This window comes from Hirsutella rhossiliensis, assembly GCF_020360975.1.
Source record: "Hirsutella rhossiliensis strain HR02 chromosome Unknown scaffold00014, whole genome shotgun sequence".
NCBI lineage: Eukaryota > Fungi > Ascomycota > Sordariomycetes > Hypocreales > Ophiocordycipitaceae > Hirsutella > Hirsutella rhossiliensis.
In genome coordinates, this window is record NW_025408680.1 from 372549 (window position 1) to 395706 (window position 23158).

The 23158-nt window shown below is 57.3% G+C and overlaps 7 protein-coding genes across 7 annotated transcripts; 5 read left to right on the forward strand and 2 right to left on the reverse strand.

The window, feature by feature from the left end:
- Positions 1 to 347: 347 nt before the first annotated feature.
- HRG_09907 (uncharacterized protein) lies at positions 348 to 2280 on the forward strand (the record flags this gene model as incomplete). Its single annotated transcript, XM_044868378.1, has 3 exons — positions 348 to 450; positions 812 to 904; positions 992 to 2280. The coding sequence occupies 3 exons, from the start codon at positions 348 to 350 to the stop codon at positions 2278 to 2280; spliced, it is 1485 nt and encodes a 494-aa protein (XP_044716375.1).
- An 898-nt stretch (positions 2281 to 3178) lies between these two features.
- HRG_09908 (mitochondrial carrier protein) lies at positions 3179 to 4439 on the forward strand (the record flags this gene model as incomplete). Its single annotated transcript, XM_044868379.1, has 4 exons — positions 3179 to 3372; positions 3432 to 4056; positions 4114 to 4170; positions 4227 to 4439. 4 exons carry the CDS (start codon positions 3179 to 3181, stop codon positions 4437 to 4439), a joined length of 1089 nt encoding a protein of 362 aa, XP_044716376.1.
- Positions 4440 to 5076: 637 nt separating this feature from the next.
- On the forward strand, positions 5077 to 7709 carry HRG_09909 (fungal specific transcription factor domain-containing protein; the record flags this gene model as incomplete). Its single annotated transcript, XM_044868380.1, has 7 exons — positions 5077 to 5157; positions 5230 to 5569; positions 5631 to 6110; positions 6170 to 6362; positions 6420 to 6569; positions 6643 to 7112; positions 7174 to 7709. The coding sequence occupies 7 exons, from the start codon at positions 5077 to 5079 to the stop codon at positions 7707 to 7709; spliced, it is 2250 nt and encodes a 749-aa protein (XP_044716377.1).
- Positions 7710 to 7830: 121 nt separating this feature from the next.
- On the reverse strand, positions 7831 to 8974 carry HRG_09910 (salicylate hydroxylase; the record flags this gene model as incomplete). Its single annotated transcript, XM_044868381.1, has 2 exons — positions 7831 to 8897; positions 8950 to 8974. 2 exons carry the CDS (start codon positions 8972 to 8974, stop codon positions 7831 to 7833), a joined length of 1092 nt encoding a protein of 363 aa, XP_044716378.1.
- A 5719-nt stretch (positions 8975 to 14693) lies between these two features.
- On the forward strand, positions 14694 to 16684 carry HRG_09911 (multicopper oxidase domain-containing protein; the record flags this gene model as incomplete). The annotated part of the gene is made up of 5 exons (XM_044868382.1): positions 14694 to 15051; positions 15106 to 15321; positions 15529 to 15877; positions 15934 to 16179; positions 16384 to 16684. 5 exons carry the CDS (start codon positions 14694 to 14696, stop codon positions 16682 to 16684), a joined length of 1470 nt encoding a protein of 489 aa, XP_044716379.1.
- Positions 16685 to 17281: 597 nt separating this feature from the next.
- Positions 17282 to 18877, forward strand: HRG_09912 (phosphoesterase family domain-containing protein; the record flags this gene model as incomplete). The annotated part of the gene is made up of 4 exons (XM_044868383.1): positions 17282 to 17393; positions 17474 to 17838; positions 18028 to 18492; positions 18845 to 18877. 4 exons carry the CDS (start codon positions 17282 to 17284, stop codon positions 18875 to 18877), a joined length of 975 nt encoding a protein of 324 aa, XP_044716380.1.
- Positions 18878 to 19556: 679 nt separating this feature from the next.
- Positions 19557 to 22030, reverse strand: HRG_09913 (PIF1-like helicase domain-containing protein; the record flags this gene model as incomplete). Its single annotated transcript, XM_044868384.1, has 8 exons — positions 19557 to 19808; positions 19907 to 20062; positions 20135 to 20240; positions 20339 to 20341; positions 20551 to 20975; positions 21126 to 21361; positions 21506 to 21697; positions 21889 to 22030. 8 exons carry the CDS (start codon positions 22028 to 22030, stop codon positions 19557 to 19559), a joined length of 1512 nt encoding a protein of 503 aa, XP_044716381.1.
- Between the last annotated feature and the right edge of the window lie 1128 nt (positions 22031 to 23158).

The window sequence follows — 23158 nt, forward strand, 5'->3', positions numbered from 1 at the left end:
TACATATCACCGGCCTTTGCTCTTCCCACTCTCTCTCGCCTTCTGCTCTCTCTTCCTCCTCTCTCACCACTTCTCGAACGCCCGACTCCTTCCCTCCGACCTCGTCCTCCTTTGCGCGCGCCGTTCCGGACGAGTCCCTCGCCGCAAGAATCGCTCGTCCGGTCCGGAGAACCACCCCCGTCGCCTCACTGCGCGCTATTGCCTTTGTCCAGCTTGGGGTCCGGGCCGCGTTGCCGTCTGCCGTCGTCGATTTCGAACATACGAATCCACAAAACCGTTCTACTTGGAAGTCGACTGTTTTCCCAGCAAGACTGGGGCTGAAAGGGGCCCTCGTCGTCGCAGCAGAGATGGCACATATCGCTCCGGATTACGACATCCACAAGCGCAAGCGAGACGTCGAGGACGGCGGACCCCAGTACCATTTGCCTTTGTCAACGACGAGCCATCAAGGTACGCTCCTGTTGAGTTCCCTGGGGCTCACGTTGCTCTTTTCCTTCTCCGCTATTCTTCTGCGGCCTGTCTTGGTCAAGAGACATAAAAAGAAAGAAAAGGGAAAGAAAAAAGGAAGACCAATGCCTCCTGCTTGAGCGAAACCTTCCGAGACAGATGTCGAGACGCCGCCGGCATGTGGCGGACTCCTACTCACGCCCCCTGCTTCGTAAACGCCGGCCACGGTCGTCTGTTGCTTTCTGTACCTGCTTTCTGCCAACACGTCATGATCTTTCCCTTGACTCCGCCTCCTCTCTGTCTCCTATTATTCATCGCTAAATCTGCTCTGCATGCCATCGTTGGCCTTGTCTGACCTTTCCAGGAGGCGCCGGGTTTATCAACTACCTTCCCAGGACCAGCGCCGAGCGTCTCGGCCTCCTCCAGGGCGACGCGGATACGTTTAGCGACATCATCGGTCTGATTGGCGAGTACGAAGGAATGCCGGCCTGGCCCCCCTCTTACTTGCGAGGGCCGAAGCTCGCGTACTGACCGTCTTGCGCAGGCGTCTTGGAGCGGCACGAAAGCCTGGCGGCAAGCCTTGGGGCGAAGCTGACGGGGCCGAGGCTGCTCAAGGGCATTGAAAAGTTCTTTGACGGGCCCATCCGGACGAGCTCGTCGCAGCCCTACGTGACGGCCATCAGCTGGCTCGACATTGTGGCCTTTGCCAAGGCCAACCCCAACAGCTTTATGCTGACAACCATGGCCGACGGCACGCGGTGCTGCCACTTTGTATGCAAGGGCGTGCGGACCGAGATTTCAGAGGACGACTGGCGCCTCATCTCGTCGGGCGCGTTCGACCGGTTTCAGCTGGAGCGGCCGTTTGAGGAGGACGAGACGGCGGAGCTGGCGACGCTCGACATTCTCGAGCAGCGGGCGTCGATTCTCTACAAAAAAGCCGACGAGGTGGCGGCTAGGGCTCGTATCCTTCACCACAAGCTCGGGCATCGGAGAGGCGACCTGGCACGGCGGCGCAGGACACAGGAGGGCGGCGGGGCCCGTTTCCACGCCGTCAACCAGCCGGCCCGTCCCCCGGGCTTCGGCTCGTCGTACGATCTCCATGCCGATCTGCTCCAGCAGTATATGGCGGCGCCGCAGACGACGTGCGTGCCGCCGTCCCGGTCCACGTCGGGTGCCGGCATGTCCGTGGCCAGCCTGGGGCCCCTGTCGCCGGCCAGGACGTCGCCGCACCGGCAGCAGCTTCACCGGCTCTCGCCGCAGGGCGCAGCCGCGGACGTCGGGGGCGAGGCGTACCGGGTGCTCATCACGCAGAGCACGGACAAGCTGGCCAAGGGGGACATGATTCACCCGCCGTGCGACCGCTGCCGACGGCTCCGGCTGCAGTGCACCAAGCACCTGACGGCGTGCCAGGGGTGTACCAAGAAGCACGCCAAGTGCAGCTGGAGGTTCCTGACCGACGACGAGATTGCGTGGCTGAGGTCCGAGGCCGGCGCCGAGGGGGAGACGACGGAAGGAGAGCAAGAAGGCGGCGGAGGGGGTACCGACTTTCGAGAGGCCCCCGTGGCGAGAGCGGCGGCCGGGGGAGAGGCCACGTCGTCGTCGGGGGCCACAATGAATGTGGCCGAGGGCGCATCGCGGCCGGCAAGCCGCGCCGGGCCGGAGCTCGGGGGGCGGCCGGCGATGCGCAGCCCGGACCCCTTTTCTGCGGTCAAGTCGGAGGCAAACCAGGAGACGCGGAGGAGCCAGTTGCCGCTGGGGCAGGAAGGACCAGCCCCGACGAGGGAGCAGTCGAGGTCGAGTCGCATTTCATCGCTCATCACCGAGACTGGATAGGGGGCGTCGAAGGACAAGTCTCGGCCCTGCGTCCAGGACGGGCTGGACATGGTGTAAGAGGAGGAAGAAGGAGTCGACGAGCACCTAGAGGCCAACGGTCAATCATGAAGCTCTGGACTATGATACCACCTACACCCGAGGACATTGCGTTTGGCCGTGTAAGAGGCATCACTGGTTAATCACTGTACAAACTACAAAGTAATCGGTGTCAGTGACTTGTGGCAGAACATCGGTTGCAGTCACGCGCGAGGAGTACATATACATGATGAGCCTTTGGTGACCTGCTTTGGTGGAGAAGCGCTTGAACAAGCACGATTTTCATCATTTGCCTAGACGCAGCAATGGTATGACGTGCAGCCGGGATCCGGGGATGGTAGGCTGAGCGGCATTGAATTTTAATATCTTTCAAAGATGCGGCAGTTTGTCCGTCGCACGTGGTAGAGACTGGGACACTCTTGTCTAAAAAAAAGAAGAAAGAATAAACAGGGAAGCACGCAGCAGATTCATCTTCGACGCCATCATCATCAACCCGTGTGATGCAGAGACCTCGAAGCACAGTGCCGGTTTGGCAGTGCACGGTAGGCCTCTGACGTCTGCAAGCTCACTGACCGACCCACCTCGAATCCAGACCCGCGGGGTGGGCGGTACGTACCTGCACCGGCGTGCATTCACCTGCAGCGGCAGGAAGAAAAAGTTTGGAGCCTCAATTCGCCAACCATCATATCTCAAACCCTTTTCTCTTCCTCCCCCCCCCCCTCTTCAAGCTGGCGCTCGACTCCCTCAAACCACGCGACGGATGGCAAAGCACATGTCTATGGCGGCCAGGTAACCCGCGCTTCGCTCTCTCCTCCCACACCCGATTGCCTCGACGGCCACGCGTCCACAAGGCGAGCCCGCCATGGCGCAGCCTCAACGATTCATCGACGGCCGCGACGACGCCCGGCCCTTTCAGCACCCACACGCGACTGTCGAGCACGCGGCGCTCGTCCAGTCGCGCGAGACGGGCGATGTCATCCCCGACGACTCGCCCCCCGAGGGCCACGTCAAGGCCCTGCCCTTTGCCAAGTCCTGGGTTCACTTCATGGCTGGAGGGTATGTCGGGCCTGGCGCATCCCGCGCGCAACCTCGGGCTGACGCGGGCGTCCCTCTAGAGTCGGCGGCATGGCGGCTGCTACGTTGACGGCGCCCCTCGACGTCCTCAAGACGAGGCTGCAGTCGGACATTTACCAGGCCCAGCTGCGAGCCAAGTCGCACGCCATTCGACGCCTGAACCCCGCGAGCGCCGCCCTATACCACCTCACCGACACGTTGCAGATCCTCGCCTCGGTCTACCGCACTGAGGGCCCCAGGGCTCTGTTCAAGGGCCTCGGGCCCAACCTCATCGGCGTTGTGCCCGCGAGGAGTATCAACTTTTACGTCTACGGCAATGGCAAGCGCCTCATCTCGCAGTACTGGAACCGCGGGCAAGAGGCCCCCTGGGTGCATCTGTTGGCCGGGGTGGCGGCCGGGGTGGCGACATCGACGGCGACGAACCCCATCTGGATGGTAAAAACGAGGTTGCAGCTCGACAAGAACGTCGCAGAGCGCAGCGGCGGCGCCATGAAGCGGCAGTACCGCAACAGCGTCGACTGCGTGCGGCAGATTGTGCGCAACGAAGGCGTCGGCAGCCTCTACCGGGGCATGAGCGCCAGCTACCTCGGCGTCGTCGAGTCGACGATGCAGTGGATGCTCTACGAGCAGCTCAAGGCGGCCCTGGCCCGGCGCGAGGCGCGCATCGTGAGCAGCGGCAGGGAAAAGACGTGGTGGGACAAGTCGATCGATTGGACGGGCAAGGTGGGCGCGGCGGGGGGCGCCAAGCTGTTTGCCGCCGTCCTGGCCTATCCCCACGAGGTGAGTGGCGCGGCGCGCATGGATGCGTTTGGGGACTGACCCTTGTGCGCTGCTAGGTGGCTCGAACGCGACTGCGCCAAGCGCCCATGGACAATGGGCAGCCCAAGTACACGGGCCTGATCCAGTGCTTCAAGCTCGTGTGGAAAGAACAAGGCATGATGGGCCTGTACGGCGGGCTGACGCCGCACCTGATGAGGACCGTGCCCAGCGCCGCCATTATGTTTGGCATGTACGAGGGCATTCTGCGGCTCTTCAACACGCCGGCGTAACAGACGTGTGCCTGTTGCTGTATATTTCCGACATGTTGTACGATATGACGCGCGGAGCGCCGGAATGTGATACCGGACGGTCGATGCCCCTCTGGATCTGGCGTTCTGGAAAAAGGTTACTTGGCTAAATGAAGGTCCAAGTCACGGATGAGACGTGGATGGTGTCGGGGAAGACGCCCATGTCGACTAAAGCATCTCTGATCATGTCTGTTGTTGCATTGGTCGCGTACGTGGTGAACAAGCCTGTAACGTGGACATGACTCATACGCTGTCCTCGGAGTCTGGCGATGGAAGGCCAATTCCATGCGGCAGCGGGGTTGCGAGCTCTGTAGAATCTGCCGGGCCCGTTTTTCAGCCGTTGATGGAACCGGCCGCGCGCAACGGCTTTCAAGGCCAAGGGCGGCGGCGTTGTTCTTGACTCGGTCGTCCGGCAAGCTTATTCTCGCCAATCCCTCCCCGCACCATCTCAATCCCGGGGGGCGGTTGTGTTGTGGGGGGGGGGGGAGGGCGATGCGCCCCGTCGTCACTGCTTCTTTCCTTTATCCGTTCGGTTATGCAGAGCTGGTTCTTGCGATCCCCTCATCGACCAAAGACATCAAGAAGGCGGACCCGGATGCTCGCGGAGCCGCCGTCCAGCATGGACCTCGCAAGCCGGCCGCTCACCAAGCGGCCACGCGCGTCGCTGGCCTGCAACGCGTGTCGCCAGACAAAGTCCAAGGTGAGAGGCCTCGAGTGGGGTGGCCGCCAATTCGAGGCAGATACTCAGCTGCTCACCGCCATTCGCCCCCAGTGCGACGGCAACCGACCCGTCTGCGAGCGCTGCAGAAACAATGGCAGCGCCTGCGTCTACACCCAGGGCGGCCGCGACAAGCGCATGGAGCGCCAGGAGGAGCGCAGGGCAAACATGGCCCTCGTCAGCCGCGTCAAGGAGCTCGAAGCCCGCCTGGCCGCCGCCACCGCCCGCCAGACCCCGGACCCGACTCCCAAAGACCGTCCCGCCGACCCCCTCGAGGCCCTGCCCGACGCCGGGACCAAGGCCGCTGTCCGGACCGCCGAATCGATGACGACGGCCGACGCCATCGCCACCGGCCTCTTCGACCAGCCGCCCGCCGTCGACATTGGCTACTTTGGTAAGACGCCGCTGCTTCTCCCGTTGAACCATACAAGCATACTCAGCCCCGTCTTCGGCAGGGTCGAGCTCCAACCACGCCTTCTTCTGGTCCCTGTCGGCCAGCATTGAAAACGTCGGCCACCGCAGCGCCTGTCGCTACCAGGAGCCCTTCTCGCGCCAGGGCCCGGCCGTCGACCACCGCCCTCGCCACCCGGCAGAGCCGGCGTCCGCGAGTCATGCTGCGCCGCCGGCGCCGGTCTCGGACGACGATTCCTTCCCGGAGCCTCGCCTGGCCGTCGAGTGGACCACCCGCTTCTTCGACACCGTCGGCACCGTCTTGCCCTATATTGGCGAGTCAGACGTCCTCCGCGAGATTGACAAGATTGATACCCGCGGCCAGGGGTGGCAGTCGGCCGGCCGCTCCACACAGGCCCTGCTCAGCATCGTCTTTGCCCAGGCCCTGTACGCCATGGGCGGCGAGCGTTCGCCTGAGCCCTTTTATCGACGCGCCTTGAGCTTGCTGGATGAAAAAACGGTTTACATCCCCACCATCGACGCGCGTATGCCGCATCTGCATGCCCCCCCTTTCACCCCCTCACACGATGCTGACCATGAGCAGTTCAAGCGTTGCTTCTTCTCGCCAGCCTCCAGCAGAACACGCAGCGATCCATGGAGAGTTGGACACCGCACTACCGCGCCGTCCGGATCTCCTATCAGCTCGGCATCCACGCGCCGGCGTCGTACGAGTACCTGGGCATCCAGGAGAAAGAGATTCGCTCGAGGCTGTGGTTTGCCGTCGTGAACCAGGACAGGTGAGCTTCCGCCGCCCGAATGGCACCGTATGGCACTGACCCCTGTCCCCTCGATAGGATCCTGACGGCTGGCCTGGCCCGTCCCTGTCTCATCCCGTTGCAACACGTCCGCATGGAGCTCACAGACTTCCTGGGTCCCCTGCGCCCGATCCGGACCGCCGACATGTCGTGTCCCAAGGAGAGCTTGGTTTACTTCCGCCATCTCATGTAATGGACTGCGACCCTTCTCCCCTTTCCTCCTCCTACTCCTGGGCTAAGCTGACAAACTATTCCATGACAGAGCCCTGCACGAAATTCTCGGCATCACCGTCGACTCCATCTACAGCTCCAACATCAGCTCGTCTAGCAGACTCGCGCTCGGAGACTTGTTGGCCAAGACGGTTGATCTTTCCTGGAGACTCGAGAAGTGGCGCGAGAGCGCAGCCCCTCCCGGCATCGTCAGCGCCGACGCCGACTTCGGCACGTGGACGGCGGCGGGCTTCGAGGCCGAGCGATACACCATCCTCCTCTCCATCTTCCACTACCGCGCCATGATGCTTCTGCACGGGTCGCTGCTGATGAGGGTCCTGGAGCGAGTCACGAGCTTCGGGCAGGATGCCTCCTCGGGCGTTCTCCAGGACGCGGCCCTGTCTCTCTTGAGCAACTACCTGCGGGCCATTCGGGACTGGCTCCGCCTCATCAACGGCATCCTCCGCCACGGGCGCTCGTTCCTTAACCGAAATGCGGTGTGGTGGACGAGCAACTACATGAGTAGGTTCTCTCCGTCCTGGGCCCCGTAGAGACGGCGTGCTGATACATGTTCCTCACGCAGTGCTCTCTACATGTATTCATACGTTTGCCTTTTGGCAGCTGTCGTCAAACCTCAAGTCGAGCATGGCAGTTCTCAGCGTCCACACCAACGACGTTGAGGCCCTCCTCCGGGGTAGCCTCGACACGCTGAAGCTCCTGGGGGGCACCAGCATCATGAGCCGCAAGGCACATCGCTGTCTCCAGCGATACATGGAGTTCTTGAATAACATGCGCCCGCCTACCGGCAGCTCCATGAACACGGGCGCCGTAACCAGCGAGGTCGGCGCTCTCTCGGCCCCGGCCACCGAGCCGACCCGCGCATCGCCCACCGCTTGCGACCAGACCGACGAAGGCCTGCCGCCGACGGACCCGCCGGAAATGCAGTGGACCCCGGCGAACCCGGTCGGCGAGGGCCTGTCGGTTGAGATTGGCAACGACGTGATTGCCAGCTGCATTGATGACATGTTTGGCAGCCTCGACCACGACAGCTTTATGAATACACACTTTTTTGGCCTCGAGCAGGCAATCAGCGACTTTGACGCCTGCGGTTTCATCTAGCCGCGTGTTGTGGCAATCACGTCCCGACGCGCAATGTACTCCCCTTTACTGAACGGCTTCAAATTTACATTTGAACATCGAAGTGCCCTCATCACGAAGGGATCCTGTAACTCTACCCCCCTCAACCTTCAGGACCCTTGGAAAAGCCTACCTTTATACAGTTCGCCAACTTGTGGCCGACTTCCATCATGCAGTTGTGGGAACAATCATCTGGACCTCGGACGATGCCCATTCTATCCGGGACGACGCCCTCCTTGATTCTGCACGCAGGAAACTGCCTGTCGCGCTCTTCCTTGGTCTCCTCCTGGCCCAGATGCAGGGTGCGCCCCGAAAGCGCCGCCAGCTCGACCAGCCTCGTCGTGCGCTCCTTTCGGAGAAGCCCATACACTTGGAGGCACTTATTGATCGCCGCAGGCGTCGAGCCAGGCGCCCTGGCCAGCACCTCGGCCAGCACCGCTCCGTCCTCGATGGCCATGGATGCCCCTTGGTTAAGGTGCGGCAGGGTGGGATGGCACGCGCCGCCCATTAAGGCAACGCCGCCGTGGACCCAGGTCGGCAACAGCTCGTGCACACGCAGCTTCCACTGGCACACCTCGCCGTCTGGGATTAGGCTCTGCAGGCGTTGGACGAGGGGGCAAAAGTCGGAAACGGCTCGCAGCATGGCTCCCTTGAAACCCTTGGTCGTGTACGTCGCCGACGGCGCGGCGGCAAGGTTTGTATCGGGCTGGATTGATGACATGTTGTACAGCGTCTTGGCCGCGACGAGGTACTCTATCCAGGGCCGCTTTTCGCCTATCCACCGCGTCGCCTCGTTGCCGTCGAGCAGGGCCATCATCTCCGGGTCCGAGACCATCTTGTCGCGAGGCAGCACCACCTGGTAGGTGGCCTGGCCTGTATCCTGTGCCGGCGCGGCGGCGCGCCTCTGCCCGAGCAGCTGTGCGCGGGTGGCGGACTTGACCCCATCTGCCGCGAGGAGCACGCCGACCGTCACGCGATACGACTGGCCGTGCCCAGCCGTGACGGTGAAGGTGGGCTGCGACCCGAACGTGTCTACGCGCCCCAGCGTGTGGCCGAAGTTGAATTTCACGGCGGGCCGTGGTCTTGCAAGCTTCGTGTAGCCCGCCTGCGAGAGAGGCCCGATGTCCTGTACAACAGGTAAACCGTACTTTTCGCGGATGTCGGACTTGTCTACGTGGGTGAATTCTCGATTGGAGATGCCATCTTTTCGAAGGTGTAGCACAGATGGCGGCGCGAGCACGAGTCATAGTGGCCTCGTAAAGAAGAAGACATGCTGGATCGATCGTCCAAGGGAACTCGCATCTGCTCCGACAATGGCGATGCGCAGAGCTGTTGGACTCTGCGAGTCGGCCTCGGACGTGGAGTTCTCACGAGTACATATTGCTGCTACCGGGGTCGTTCGGGAATATTGAGATATGCTCAAGCATTTGCAAGTTCCTTGACGACAGGTGACGTTCAGCTTGCATTGCAGGACCAGGATCCAGCATGGGTGGCCCGGCTCCAAAGGGGCCTTTCCGACCAGTCACAGTCAACAATGCGCCGGCACGGGCCAAGTTGTTCCCTGGGCTCGTCGGAGAAGATTTCCAGGAACGCTAGTTATAAGATCGAACACGTCGGGAACTGCACCTATCCAACCCCTTTTCATCCTCGGCCTTGACACAGTTGGGTTCGGGCTCGTGGCTGACGTATGTGACTACACGCGTACACGTGCAGGCAAAGAAGTCGTGAAGGCGACGGTGGAGGATCTGCAGCCGGATGTGCTTGTGAGAGACCACCCCCCCGGCGATACTTTGAAGCTTTGGCGCACGCAAGAGCCTCGTAGTGGCTGCTTGGAGCTACGAATAGACGCCGGCCAGGCGTAGCTTTGTGCGTCCATGTGGTCGGCCGAGGAGAGCAGAGAAATGCAAAATATTGCGAGGGCTGTTCGGCCAGATATCAAGACGTACGCTATACCGCCAGGTCGAGATGTCATCGTTGCCCACCTAAAAGAACATATTCGAGCTTTGCTGGGCGGGAAATTTAACTCTGAAATGACAACATGGAAAGAAGACGGGGTGATGCAAAGAGGCTGGGATTTCAGAACAACATAGGCAACCAACCAACCATTCTTGATTATTCCGGCTCCTCGAGAATGGTCACTTGCATTCCGATCTTGGCCGGTCTTCTTTTGAAAAGTACCATGCATGCGTCATTCAGCACAAACACGTCGTAGTCGACTCGTGGCTCGTTTTAAACACTTTGAACGACGTCCCGATGTGCGAGCAGATCTCGTCTCCTCCTCGAAGCGTGACCTTTGGCCTTCTCCCCACGCCCAAGCCTTCGGGTGTGCCGGTCAAGATCAACGTCCCCGGGGGCAAAGTCGTGCTTTGCGACAACAAGCTGACTAGTCGGGAGACACCAAAGATCAGGTCACTGCAGTGCGTACTGCATGTTAGTGAAATTCACATCGGTCCCTTGTGTGCGCAAGGTACTGACTGTACCGCAGTCCCGCAGGATCTCGCCGTTCTTTAAGCCCCTTACACTTAGCCTCGAGGGGTCCTGGATGACTTCGGTCGAGACCAAAGTCGGGTCTGAAGATCGATTAGTTTGAGTGGCATTTTTAAGAGTAATGAGATCCTAGGCAGTGCCGAGCCGTCACTGGCATATCGAGCATGGCCCATCGAAGCCTTTGGAAAAGCATCACTGACTCTGGGCAAACTGGCTCGTACTGCTTGACACGTTGTTGCACGCAGTGTAGCCCAGAACGTGAGCCATGGCTTCTATTTCACCAACGTTCTTGGCGCTTTTGCCAATGACGACGTCAAGTTCTCCTCGTAGTCTCCGCAGTCATCCTGCTTGCGTGAGACTTGGTAGCTCGGTTGGGAAAGGCCAGGGGTCTACGAGCGCCGTATTTGGTTTCCTGAAAAAGCCTGGATGAAGTATCGTGCTCTGACCTCACGTACCTCGGGTGGCACCGCTGAGAAAGGAAAGGGGACTGGACAAACGTGAAAACGGTCGGAAGCTCTCGGATTGTCATATTGACTTCGCGAACATGTTCTCTATACTGCAAGATGCCGTGATAGTATGTGAGTGGCTGATGATCCAGTCGCGCAGGCTGCTCGGAATCACCTACGTTGAGCCCAATGCATCGAGTTGTTCCAATCTCGTCGGCCGCCAACGGGGACGGCACACGAAGGATCTCTGCCGTCTCCGCAGTTCGCTCGCCGGGGGCCAAGACAGACGCTCCGGAGAAACTTGGGCAACAACTGAGAGTCCCTGGCGAAGAGCGACGCCGACATCTAGATTGTGCTGCACCGGCTCACCGATTACCACTATGGATGAATTGGACTTGGGGACGAAATGAACTAGGCCTTCGTTTGCCTCGAGAGGGCCCAGGGTTAGTCTTGTTCGAGAGCTCACATCTCGGTGTGAGTGGACATGTGTAGCATAGCTTGAAAGACGATGAGGACGTGGCGTTTCAAAGTGGAATATGACGAATGGGGTAATTCCCATGCGATGCGATCGATAAACGACTACTCAAGCGACGGGGCTGCCCCTGCCAAGTGCTTTAGATTTGAATCAACAATCAACATATCCTTCTGAGATGGCACCACGAGTAACTAACCTTGTACCGACGTAATGTTGCGTTCTGTAAGAAGACCGGATAATTCTCACGGAATAACTCTATTCGGTCTCTGTCGGCGTCGTCGTCGTGTGTTCTTTCGGTGCTTGCAGGACTGGCCAAAAGGGATCAAGGCATTCGGCCCAGCTCCGAGGCGGGTTCATCAGTCCGGTTCCCACTGGACCATGCTACCATGTTAGTTTTCGAATTCTGATGAGAACCATGTCAAAACATAAAGCGCGAGAACGTTGCTGGCTCAGCCTTTTCCAGGAGCTGTGAGAGCCGTCACCGGCCTCAATATCACCCCAAGGCCGTGCTGAGCTCCGGAAACACTTAGCCACTGCCAAGTATCAAGCAACCATAGTCTCTTGCAGTGCGGACAATGTGGAGAGCAACAGCCTGTTTAGGGTGTCCCTTCCTGACCTTGGCGCCCGTGACGATAAGGAGGCAAGACGCGCGTCAATACGCAGACGCTTTCAAGCAATCGGGGAGCCCGCCATGGTTCTATGCATTGCATTAGCACTGGCGGAAGCTGCTAATGGAATCCTTCAAAAGCATTACATGTGGCGTGGACAGTCGCGCGACACCCCGCTGATTCTCTATATCCCAAGGCCATGTACGGCTTGATCTCTTCAAGCTTGAGGATCAGGGAACACCGAATGACCGAAGTACGGCAGCTGTAAAGGCTACCGTTTCTATGCTGAATCCAGGGCAAAGGGAGAAATCGCATCTCGACATCGACTCCCAAGAGTGGCGAGCTTGGTCTAACCCCGAATTCCTTCAGAGCGACAAAGGCATAAGGCTGGAAAAGGTCGTGAAAGAGTTGCGGAATGCGGTAATGCGTGTCATCGAGGCGTCTCTTTCGCCCGGGGGATACATAAAAGCAGTCGGAGCTATGGGCATCAACGGGTTCCTCGGGGACCTGGTCTAGGCGCCTGCTATCATGAATGAGTTTTCTTACAACTTTGTCATTTTCAGCTCTGGACCTTCTGCCACGAAGCCCTGAGGATTCTCCGTCTATGGCCATCACGTTTGCCTCAATGTCGTCTTCAATAAGTCGCAAATGGTTCTATCGCCATGCTTCACGGGCGCTCAGCCAAATCTCATCGACCAAGGGCATCACAAGGGAACTCGCATCCTGCAGGGAGAGGAAGCCTAGGGCCTTCATCTAATGCGCAGCTTACTAAGTGAAGCCAAGGCGCGAGCTCAGGTATACAAGAAGATGCGAGACCCGGCGATGGCGGCCGGGCGCTGAAATCACAACGATCAAAGGCACCAGTGCGGAGCATACAGGGACAACCGGGTGGTTGCATACGAGGACATCCGTCTCTCCTACCTGAGTCCGGCACAGCGTGAGACGGCCATGGAGATTTTCATCAGTTTCTCCTATACTTGCCTGAAAAGGCGCGCAGCTTGCGACTTTCCGAGACTAAATCCTGGTTTCAAGAAACATTCTTCTGCTGGATCGGCAACTTCGAAGACGCCGACGCCTATTGTTATCGGCTGCAGAGTCCTGTGATAATTGTCGAGCTTGACCATCACTCGGGCGTGCCCTGACGAACGAAAGTTCCATATACACACCCTTCTCTGGACCACCAATGGGGGAGATCATGGCATGATACTACGGAGTTTGATCCCGGGCATGGGACAGACTTTTGAATGGAGCTGAGGCCATCGCAATCGACCAGGAACACAGCGAAGTGATACGGCTCTGAGCTTTTACGTTAGCTTGTAATTCCCGTTTCGTTCAATTTGTTTCTGCATGTATTCATGGCGTTTTCCCCAACCGCTCGTGGTTGTATGGGGCCACGGGCACTTGTATGTCTGCGCGGGGCACGGTGTAACTTACACGCAGCCTGCTGTTGCTAGCTCAGTATTTCGGTGTAGGCAGATACTGCGATAGATCACGCGTGGACACGGGGTTGCATCACGACACAGCGTCGTCGACGACTTGGTGACATGCTGTGTAGCATTTGGGAGGTCAAAGAATGGCCAGCCACATGAGATTAAACGAAAGGCCATCTCAGTCGGCTTCATTTCCGTCACCACTGTTTCAACCAAGGGACGCATCTGGGGACGCATGCCGATACTACATTCATCCGTTCTTCGTACAGACATTGACTTTGCCGCCTGGTGGCCTTACTTGTGGTGACGGCCGATCGAATTCCGATTGGGCTCTTGAAGCCGTCTCGCGCCGCCGTCCATGTCTCGGCCCCCAAACACCGTGTTAAAGACGCCGAAAGTTCGGAAGCTTGTGCCAGACTGTGGCTGCCGCGGTGAACAAGTTCCAGGGTTCAACAAAGTTCAGCGAAAATGCATTGGTATACCACACGTACTTTGTGTTATAATGGCCTCAGGCTGTGTCTAGACCAAGATGCCGGTGTGGCTCAATCCGGCCCGCTTCCCCAGGATCGACTGTTGGATGAGCTCCTACATGTATCCCCCTGGAAGGAGCAGCCACCCCAGTAGTGTAAGACTACACCTTTACATCCATTCATCTCGCCCTTTGTCACGTCATCCGTATCAGGTTACTCGTCAATTCGAAACTAAGCAAGGTTCGTGGCTTTGTCCCATGAAGCCGAGTTAGACTCTTCAACCCATACCATGTTGCCCCAATGGAAGGGTCGCAGCTGGAATAAAGGGCGTAAACGTTTCAGCGAGTGAGGGTTGACACATGTGAAGCTGTCACATAGGAATATATTTCCGGGTCCAGTATGGAGTGTCGCGAGAGTGGTTGTGAACGATACCGCCAGTGCCGAGGAGCCCATTGGAAGGACAGGCTTGAGATATGAGTACAAATCTCGTGAGATTTTTGGTAAGGCGTACTCACATTTTGCCCAATTGAGAGTAACGAGACCAGGCAAGAAGGGGTGGAACAAACAGTTGCCCCTGGCTGAGACTCCGAGAGTATACACACAAGATGGCTACGGTCATTTGCATGCCCCGACTCGTTCGCGCCAGTGCCATCGTCAACGTAATCGACGCCCCTGAATGTCGAGCGTTGCCTTCTCTGCAAGCCACCTGACATTTCCATGAATGCACAACCAAAGACTTGTGACGCAGGCGACCTTGTGAGATTGCTAGCTGGATGAACATGGGTCTTGTCATCCCCATTGGCCCACCATAGCTACAATACATGACCTGGCCGTGCTTGCAGGTGGTATCGACAGCCAAGGCCCACAGAGAGGCAGCTGATGCCAAGATACAGGCCTGCTCTGTACAGTACTGACGTGAATATCCCCGTCGGGTCGGAGAAAAGTGGGAAGAAACCTTGCAATTTCCTTCTCCTAGGACACGGAGATTTCTGGCTTGCGGGGCTCCGATGACTCGAGGTAGCCATTACATCCCACAGCACACCATCAGACATGAGCGAGCGCGGAGAAGAAGGCTGTGGCCTGTTGGAGGAGCCTGAAACAGAGTCGTCTCCACCTCGCAGGCCACCGCGGCAGTCGATGGGCTTCAGTGAGCTCCTTGCAAGTGTTTCGAAATGGACTGTACTGGCCTCTCTGGTGCTGGCGACGGTGCTGGCGCTGCCGCTGCTTGCCTACACGCGCCACGAAAGATTGCCCATTGCGAAGCATGAAAATGAGAAGCAGATTGCATTGGCGCTGCATCCCGAGCAGCATGTCACACGAGGACCAGCGACGCTAGTATTCAACTGGACCATTACCCTGGGGACGAGGGCGCCTGATGGAGTCGAGAAGGAGGTTTACCTGGTCAACGGTATGTGCCTCCCTTTGCGTTGAGGGCATACTTGGGCGACTTATCCAGAAAAAGGCCAGTTCCCCGGGCCAACAGTCGAAGCTCGTTCAGGAGATAGAATCATTGTCGATGTCTCGAATAGGCTCGAGTCCGAAGGCCTCGCCATCCACTGGCACGGGCTGCAGATGAAGGGCCACAACAACATGGACGGGGCCGTTGGGTTTACTCAGTGTCCGATTCCGCCAGGGGAGTCTTTCATCTACGGCTTTGCCATCGGCAAAAAGGAGCATGGTACATTTTGGTGGCACAGCCACAGCCATGTCCAAAGAGGCGATGGCCTTTTCGGGGGCCTGATAGTTCATCGGCCTGGAGTGGTTTCCCCTGTTTCGACGGGGAGTGACGCGCTCCTTTTAATAGGTGACTGGTTCCATCGCAGGCATACTGATGTCTTGAGCTGGTACGCCGATTATGGCAGTCTTGGGAACGAACCTGTCCCAGACTCGCTCCTAATTAATGGCCAGGGCCACTTCAACTGCTCCATGGCCATCCCGGCTCGACCTCTCGTCTGCAGACAGATTTCCCCGACTGATATAGATCCCATATTCGGAGCTCGTGAAAAATCTCCGATGCGGTTGAGAATTGTGAACACAGGCACAATAGCCGGGTTTTACTTCTCGGTTAACGGGGCGTCGGTTCAGCCGTTGGCCGTTGACGGCGCCTGTGCTGTCGACGCCCGGCCTGGTCGTTCCGTTGGCATTCTTTATCCCGGAGAGAGGATTGACTTGGCGCTGAGCTGGCAGGCTGGTGGGGACAGAAAACCAAGCGTGAACATCTATCTTGATGACGAGTATGTTCCAGTCCGGTCTTGCCAGAAAGAGACGCACTGAAAGCTAACGTTGGCAGGAACTTCTCAGGCTTCCCGAATGATGCCCTGAGCCCGAACCAGTCTTTTGTGGCACTGCCAGAGGCCAAAAGAGGCTTTCGGGTCGAAGACACTCCGCTTCTGCAGCTCGGCCCTGATCATCGCGACCTCGGGAGTTTGACGGCGCTCTCAACGCCGACTGCGGCTCTCCCCGCCAAAGCCCAGCAGACCATTCTTCTGTACATGAAAACTCAAAAACTTTCCAGGTTTGAAAACAAGCCCTTGGGGTTCGTAAATCAAACTACTTGGAAGGCACAGACACCACCTTTGTTGTCGCTGAACCGAACATCTTGGAACGCTCATCAAATGCTCCCTTTTATCAACTCCACAGCTCAGCCGAGGGCAGTTGACCTTGTCATCAATAACCTGGATGATGGGTCACATCCCATTCATCTTCACGGTTATTCCTTTCACGTGCTGTCCTCGTTCAGAGCCGAAGGCCGCGATGGCTGGGGCAGCTACAACCCATTCGAATCGAAGCACCCCCCAGCCATCAACTTGGAAAACCCCCTTATCAAGGACACCATTATCGTTCCTCGGCGAGGCCATGTTGTGGTCCGCCTCACTGCAGACAATCCCGGAATTTGGGCGATACACTGTCACATGCTGGTACACATGGGCACGGGCATGGTAGCCGGGCTTCATGTGGGTACTTCCGAGGACTTTGATCACGTTCATGACATAGAATCAGCGGCTGCAAGGCTTTGCAAGGATGGAGGCGGACTGCTTTAGCGGCGGTGTCCGGCAACTAGCAATGCACGCCCGACCGGACGGGTTGGGCAAACGCCCGTGCCTTGGAAAACACTAACGCCAGATTGTGCCACAAAGGGGCTCATTGGCGGCTGAGTGAGGCTCGACTGAAGATGTGACGATACTAGCTGTCCCAAATCCCCTTTGATTCATCGATCTTTTCAACTTTACCGAGGGCTATTAGTCACAGCGACTTATGGAGAGTCAAAATGCGGAGAAGCTGGCCATCATCTTAATTTCAATAATACTACGCTGGCATGGGGAAACGATCCGCAAATCACTGGGCGATGGCCCCTTTTCTACCGCAGGTGCAGGGCCTGGCTCCACACACCCGGCTCGATGTAACCGAGTGATCACCGGGCCCCAATAAACAGCGTGGGCGGTACACAGTTGTTGCTGTACTGGGACCTTTTGCCAATGTTCATACAAAAGCTGCACTGTGAGCAACGCGACGCGAGTTGGGAAGCTTGTAGAATTGCATTTAATACGCTCCAAATCGCCTCGTCGAAGTGCCGAACCTCTTGATCCAAATCGAACCCCCCCCCCTGGGAGTCTTCTTGTGTCAAACAGTCACAAGCCATGACTCAACTTGGGCTCTTGGCCCGGATCCTGGCCACCGGGTTCAGCGTTGTCAATTTGGCACATGCCACAGGGCTGGCTGACATTGATCATGTCGTTCTCTTCATGCAAGGTAGGGCATATTTTGTGGTTGGTTAGTCGCGGTTTACTCCGGTCTTCGAAGCTAACAACAACGATGTCAATGGCGCATAGAGAACCGAGCTTTTGACCATTATTTTGGTACGATGGCAGGCGTGCGTGGATTCAACGATGCCAATCTTCAGACAAATGACGGGGTTCCGGTCTGGAAACAGCTGACGACCACTGACTTGACGAACGAGACGACATACGTGACCCCCTGGTATCTCAACTATCTCGGCGGCAATTGGTCCGAGGCTACGCAGTGTATGATAGCAGGGAGCAACGGCTGGTACCAAAACCATGCTGCCTGGAACCACGGCACCAATGACCACTGGGCCATGAATAACACGCCATGGAGCATTGGATTCTATAAGCGAAAGGATTTGCCTACTCAATGGGCACTAGTGGATAATTGGATAGTCGCGGACATGTATCAGGTATCCAGATCAAAGGCTCCTCTATGCACCCTCCGCAGCAGTTAACAATATTAGGAATCCGTCGTGGCGTCGACGTCACCGAACCGAGTCGTTTGGGCCTCCGGCTCCATCAACGTACCAGGTGGGCCTCAGAAGCCGGACCAGGGGGGAAACCCGTACATTGACAACAACGAGACACCTGGCTGTCAGGGCGACGGCTTCAACTGCTATCCTTTGAAGTGGAAGACTGCTGCTGAATACTATGAAGATGCTGGAGTGTCGTGGCAAGTCTTCCAAGACGCCGACAACTTTGATGATAATGCTTTTTCCTGGTTTCAGCAATTCCAGGACGCCAAAAAGGGAACAAGTCTTCACGAAAGGGGAATCAAGGGCTTGCCGCTCAATACTTTCTACGAGCAGGCCGCCAACGGGACACTGCCTGAGGTGTCCTACATTATCGGGCCGGCGCAGCTGTCAGAACACGCTCCGTACTCTCCCCATGATGGCGCCTGGCTGGAAAACAAGATTGCCGAAGCAGTGATCAAATCGCCAAAATATTCAAAAACAGTCCTTATCATCTCCTTTGACGAGACAGGTGGCTGGTTCGACCACGTTGACCCCTACCGTTCGCCGGATCGAACGCCGGGGGAATGGTTAGATGATCCCTACGGCCAAGTCGGTCATACCTTTGCCGGCCCAGGATTTCGGGTGCCGATGTATATCATTTCTCCCTGGACCAGGAACGGGGGTGTCTATACGGAACACTCGGACCATAACTCGCAACTCTTATTTATAGAGAAGTGGCAGGCCGCAAAGGGTCGCAACGTCACTACTGACGAGATGGTTCACTGGCGTCGGAACCACATGGGCGACCTAGTCGGAGCTCTCGACTTTTCCAGCCCGGACTATAGCATTCCAGGCTTACCAGATGTACCAGAGCCGCATAAAGACAAGCATGGGAATTTTGATGGAGCTGCTCACTGCTCAGGACTATATTCGTGGCCAAGACCTCCCGTTCCTTACACAGGTAACGGAGCTGTGGAAGATATCGACCGCTTAGTTGAGCATGGCTTCAAGCCCATCCGAGGTCGACTTACCGAAGGCCGATATCTCGTTCTAGAGATGAACGGCTACGCGCTATCCGCTCCGCCCCCTTGCACCGCAAGAGACCAAGTTTCCTTGAGCAAATGCACAGAAAAGCATGACGGGCCATCCCAGCGATGGGTGGTTCATGCCGTGGAGTTGGGCGGAGATGAGTTTACTCTATCCAGCGCCATTGATAGACGATACATGTGCGGCAATGCATCCCTGTGTGCTGATAAAGAGAAAGCGATTGTATTCAAGGTGACCTTTCAATCCAGCAGAGGCTATAGCTTGCAAGTTAAAGACAAGAAGTTATACATGGCAGCCACCAAAGAAGGACAGCTATCGATTCAAACAGGACAGGAGTTTTGGAGGATGTATAGTGTAAACTACTAAGTATAAATACCTCTGGTTAGACTAGTTGCGTGGTATTTGCTTCTAAACATTAGAGACGATAAAATACTACGTCACGCCTTGCAGTTTAGAGCGGTTGTGCAAGGCGTACAATCAGCCGAAGGCTGCGAGTCCGCGGGCCAACGGGCCAAGCGGTCAATCACCGAGCAGTCAAATCATCTACAAGCATGTAATTGTTACCTTATCTACGCCCACGGATATTTTCGGCAGTATTTCTCTAATGCGAGTTGCATCACCTGGAGTTACGCTGGCCCGTGGTATGTCTCGTAGGGGTTCCGAGTAAGAACCTGTCGTCTGCGGATCTCCTGATCCCTCATCTTCATTTTGATGCCCTCGGGTGGAGACGCGTAAGTCAGGTGATTGCGGTCAAACGGCGCATCCAGCATCAGACCCTGCAGCGTCTTCACGCGTGAGACGGCCACGTAGCTTAAACCAGTCTGGAAGTCTCGGCAGGACAGATCTGTAACGACCATGTCCTCGGTGATGCTTTGTGACTTGTGCACGGTAATTGCATAGCATACGATCAGAGGAAACTGGGTGCGAGTGCAGAGAGTGGCTCCGATGAAGTCCTCTCCACTGGGAGAATCGGCACAATCTTCCTGCCATCAGGGGTGGTCAGGAATACCGGTCCGCTGTATTTGTCAAACTCCATCATGATAACGCAGGGAGGGTCTTGGATGGGGTCGGCCCCAGGTGCCCAGCCGATATCGTGAACTGTGCCACGAGCGCCGTTGCAGAGGCCAACTGGCTGCCAAAGGTTGGACGTCAGCATCAGACGGGAGCCAATGCATATGGGGATCTGCTTCGCAAGGTTGCCCGCCTTGTCATCAGGCGCTGCCGCGGCGCCAGGGCCTACGTTTTTGGCCATTACCTGGATGACAGGCCGGCCGAGGCGGTCGAGGTGGTAGTGGTTGAACTCGTTGACCCTGTCTTTCGTGGCGTACACCCGTAAGGCGTTGTCGAACTTGCAACCTCCCGATCGTCTAGCTTCGCCTGTACACGACTGGAGAGGAGCTTCCAGGACTCCCTGGATAGTTGGTGCAGTCGCAATTCCCCGAGGGCCGTGCGAAATGCCTCCTGGTCGTCACCACGCTGACGCTGGACAACATTTAAGAAGACCGTCTTGTCGAAGCGCCGATATGCGTTCCGGCCCTTGATCTCTACTCCTGCACTTCCTTGTCGTAATAAAGCGGCTTCTGCAGCACTGGGGGAAGTTGAAAGAAGTCGCCAACCAACAGGATATTCAGGCCGCCAAAGAATTCCTCATTCCGATTCGGGAACGCCTCGCGGAGACGGTCATCGATCCATGATAGTTGACGCAGTCCTAGCATGCTCTTCTCATCAATGATCAGGTACTTGACATCCTTAAGCTTCTTCTGGAGCTGAGCCTTGTCAATCGCTAACAGGGGCTTGAAGTCTTTGTTGATTGGGAGATGCAACAGGGAGTGCAAGGTAGTGCCCGAAATCTGATTTCCCGCAACGCCTGTGGGAGCGGCACGCCAAACAGGCGTTCCCCTTCCGCCTGCGGCGGCTTGGAGGTGGGCGGAGAGTATGTTAATGAGGTATGACTTGCCGGTGCCGCCTCCGCCATCTACGTGGAGCAGCAGCTGGGAAGCGTGCTGGGTCAGAAAGTGGTCCATGACCGTGTCGTACACTAGACGCTGCTCCGGATTTAGGAATCGCGAGCATCCAAGGGTTGATCATCCACCTCAAGGGACATGGGGTTCTCCGCTTTGCGCTGCTTCCAGTAGTCGCCGGTCAGAATGCCACTGTCGGTATACCGTCCAACGTGGGAGTCAATCATAATTCACATCGAGGTCTCGGCGGCCGAGTATGTCGATGTCCTCTTCCCCCAGCGGATGATCCGGCAGCATGCGGGCGAGTTCATGCCAATCTTCTTCCACAACGGGATCCACATGCTCCTCCAGCTCAAACTGATCGTCCTCTGCCCTCAGTTCCTTTGCTCCTGGCTCTCCGTAATGGTCGTCCTCATGGGAATGGTGCTGCTGTCGGCAGTATTGGTACGCGGCCGCGAAGATTCGAACCGCTGCCCGCCCACAGTGAGCAACTCCTCTGGGTAGCGATGCGGATGGACCATCATCAACTTGACACGGCAGAAGTCATTAAACTGGGAGAAGCCTCCGGCCGGTACCGAGGAAGTAAGACAGGACCCTCTTCTTCGCGTTCGCACAGAGTATCCTCCACGTCTTGAGATTGTACGACTGAAGGTACTCAAGGTAGGTTACTCGTTCATGCTGACCATTTCTCTCCAGATATTTCTGGTAGCTGCCGACAGTCTCATTGACATCATCGTCGACGCGGTACGACCGCGCATGATGCTCAACGGGCGGCAGTCGACGTACACCACCATCCGCGTACCTTCCTGCAGAGGATGTTGAGCAGCAGGTGGGAAATCTCTTACGCCGAGTAATCCCTCTCGGCAATCAGCTTATTCATAAGGCGAGAGGAGAGAGCAGGGGCTGAAGGTGCGCTGTGTGTGGCAACACCTGGTCGGCCAGCTTGCAGTATGGCTCGGTCTTCTTCTCAGATTTGCTGCAGTACTTCGCAGCGTACGTAATAACCGCCTGTAAGCTGGTGCAGGAGATATGTCGATATTGGCCAGCCAGCCTAGGACAATAGCAGGATTGAAATGGTTCATGAGGCTGTCGTTCCGGGCCGCCTCGAAGACGAAGTACGACCTTCCTTCCTTCCTCATAACTGCGGCCAGCTCCGCAAGGCGCGAGGAAGTCAAGCGGCACTCCTCTCTGGATTGGCCGCATTTGCAGCCTCGATATCTGCAGCAGCCGCCTCCATGTCCCTCGCTAGATCGCCCGTTCGCTTTCTGACGCGCAAGCAGTACGTGGTATTGCATTTGTGACGCTGGCAGCGGTTGACAATTTGCGAGAGCCGCAAGAACGTCATCTCCGTGCCCAGCGGATCCGCGCTCAGGGGATTACCCTCACCTTGAGGCACAGTCCTACTCGGCTCGGGGTTGATAGCGGTGATGTGAAATCCCCACGTGCGTGCGAATACCTCACGAGCGGCTTCGTCCTCCATGTCGGTCCCGGGCAATCCTCCATCCAGTACAGGCCATGGTTGTGCGGGCTACCACGGCCCTGCCATTCATACCGATCCCAGTAATCCGTGACGTTGAACTTCTTCCTTAACACGATATCCCGAAAGAAGCAGTATCGGCGGTAGAAGTGGAAAGCTGCAATGTGAGGTTCTGCCGCAATAACTGGCGGGATAGAGCCATCCTCTCCGACTCGGATGCGGCCAGCCATTCTTCATATCGGGGCATGTGTTGGTAGAGACTCCGCCAGTGCAGATCTGCCGGGCTAAATGTGATGAATGCAGCAGGACAGCCAAGGTTATAGGCATAAGCCTCCAGGTCCTGCCTCTTTTTGTTCCAGAAGGGGCGTGTACCGCGAATAGACACTGCGTGTCTTGTGATCGAGTTGATCAGCGCCTGCGCCTCAGGGTCCTCGCTGTGCTGGAGCGCCTGAACAAGCCGCTCTCTTGTGAGCGCTTCATGAGTGCCATCGTGCTGCTTCACAAAGAACTTGGACCGTGTACGTGCCTGTGACCGCATTAGAGTGTTGAATGCGACGAAGCGGAAGGTCGGGTGGCGGGCAAAACGCCCGTCATGCCAACGCATCGCGTGCTCAATGTAATCCTTGTAATCAATGGAGCGTAATCGAGGCTCAACAAAGTCAGCTCTACCGTCAGGAAAGAGGCAGGGAAAGGCCAAGGAGAAGGGCATGAGAGCGATTGAACTCGTTTATTGGCGTGTGCCGTATATTCGGGAGCTGCAACTCGTGTTGCGGCCGAGCCTGGACGTTCG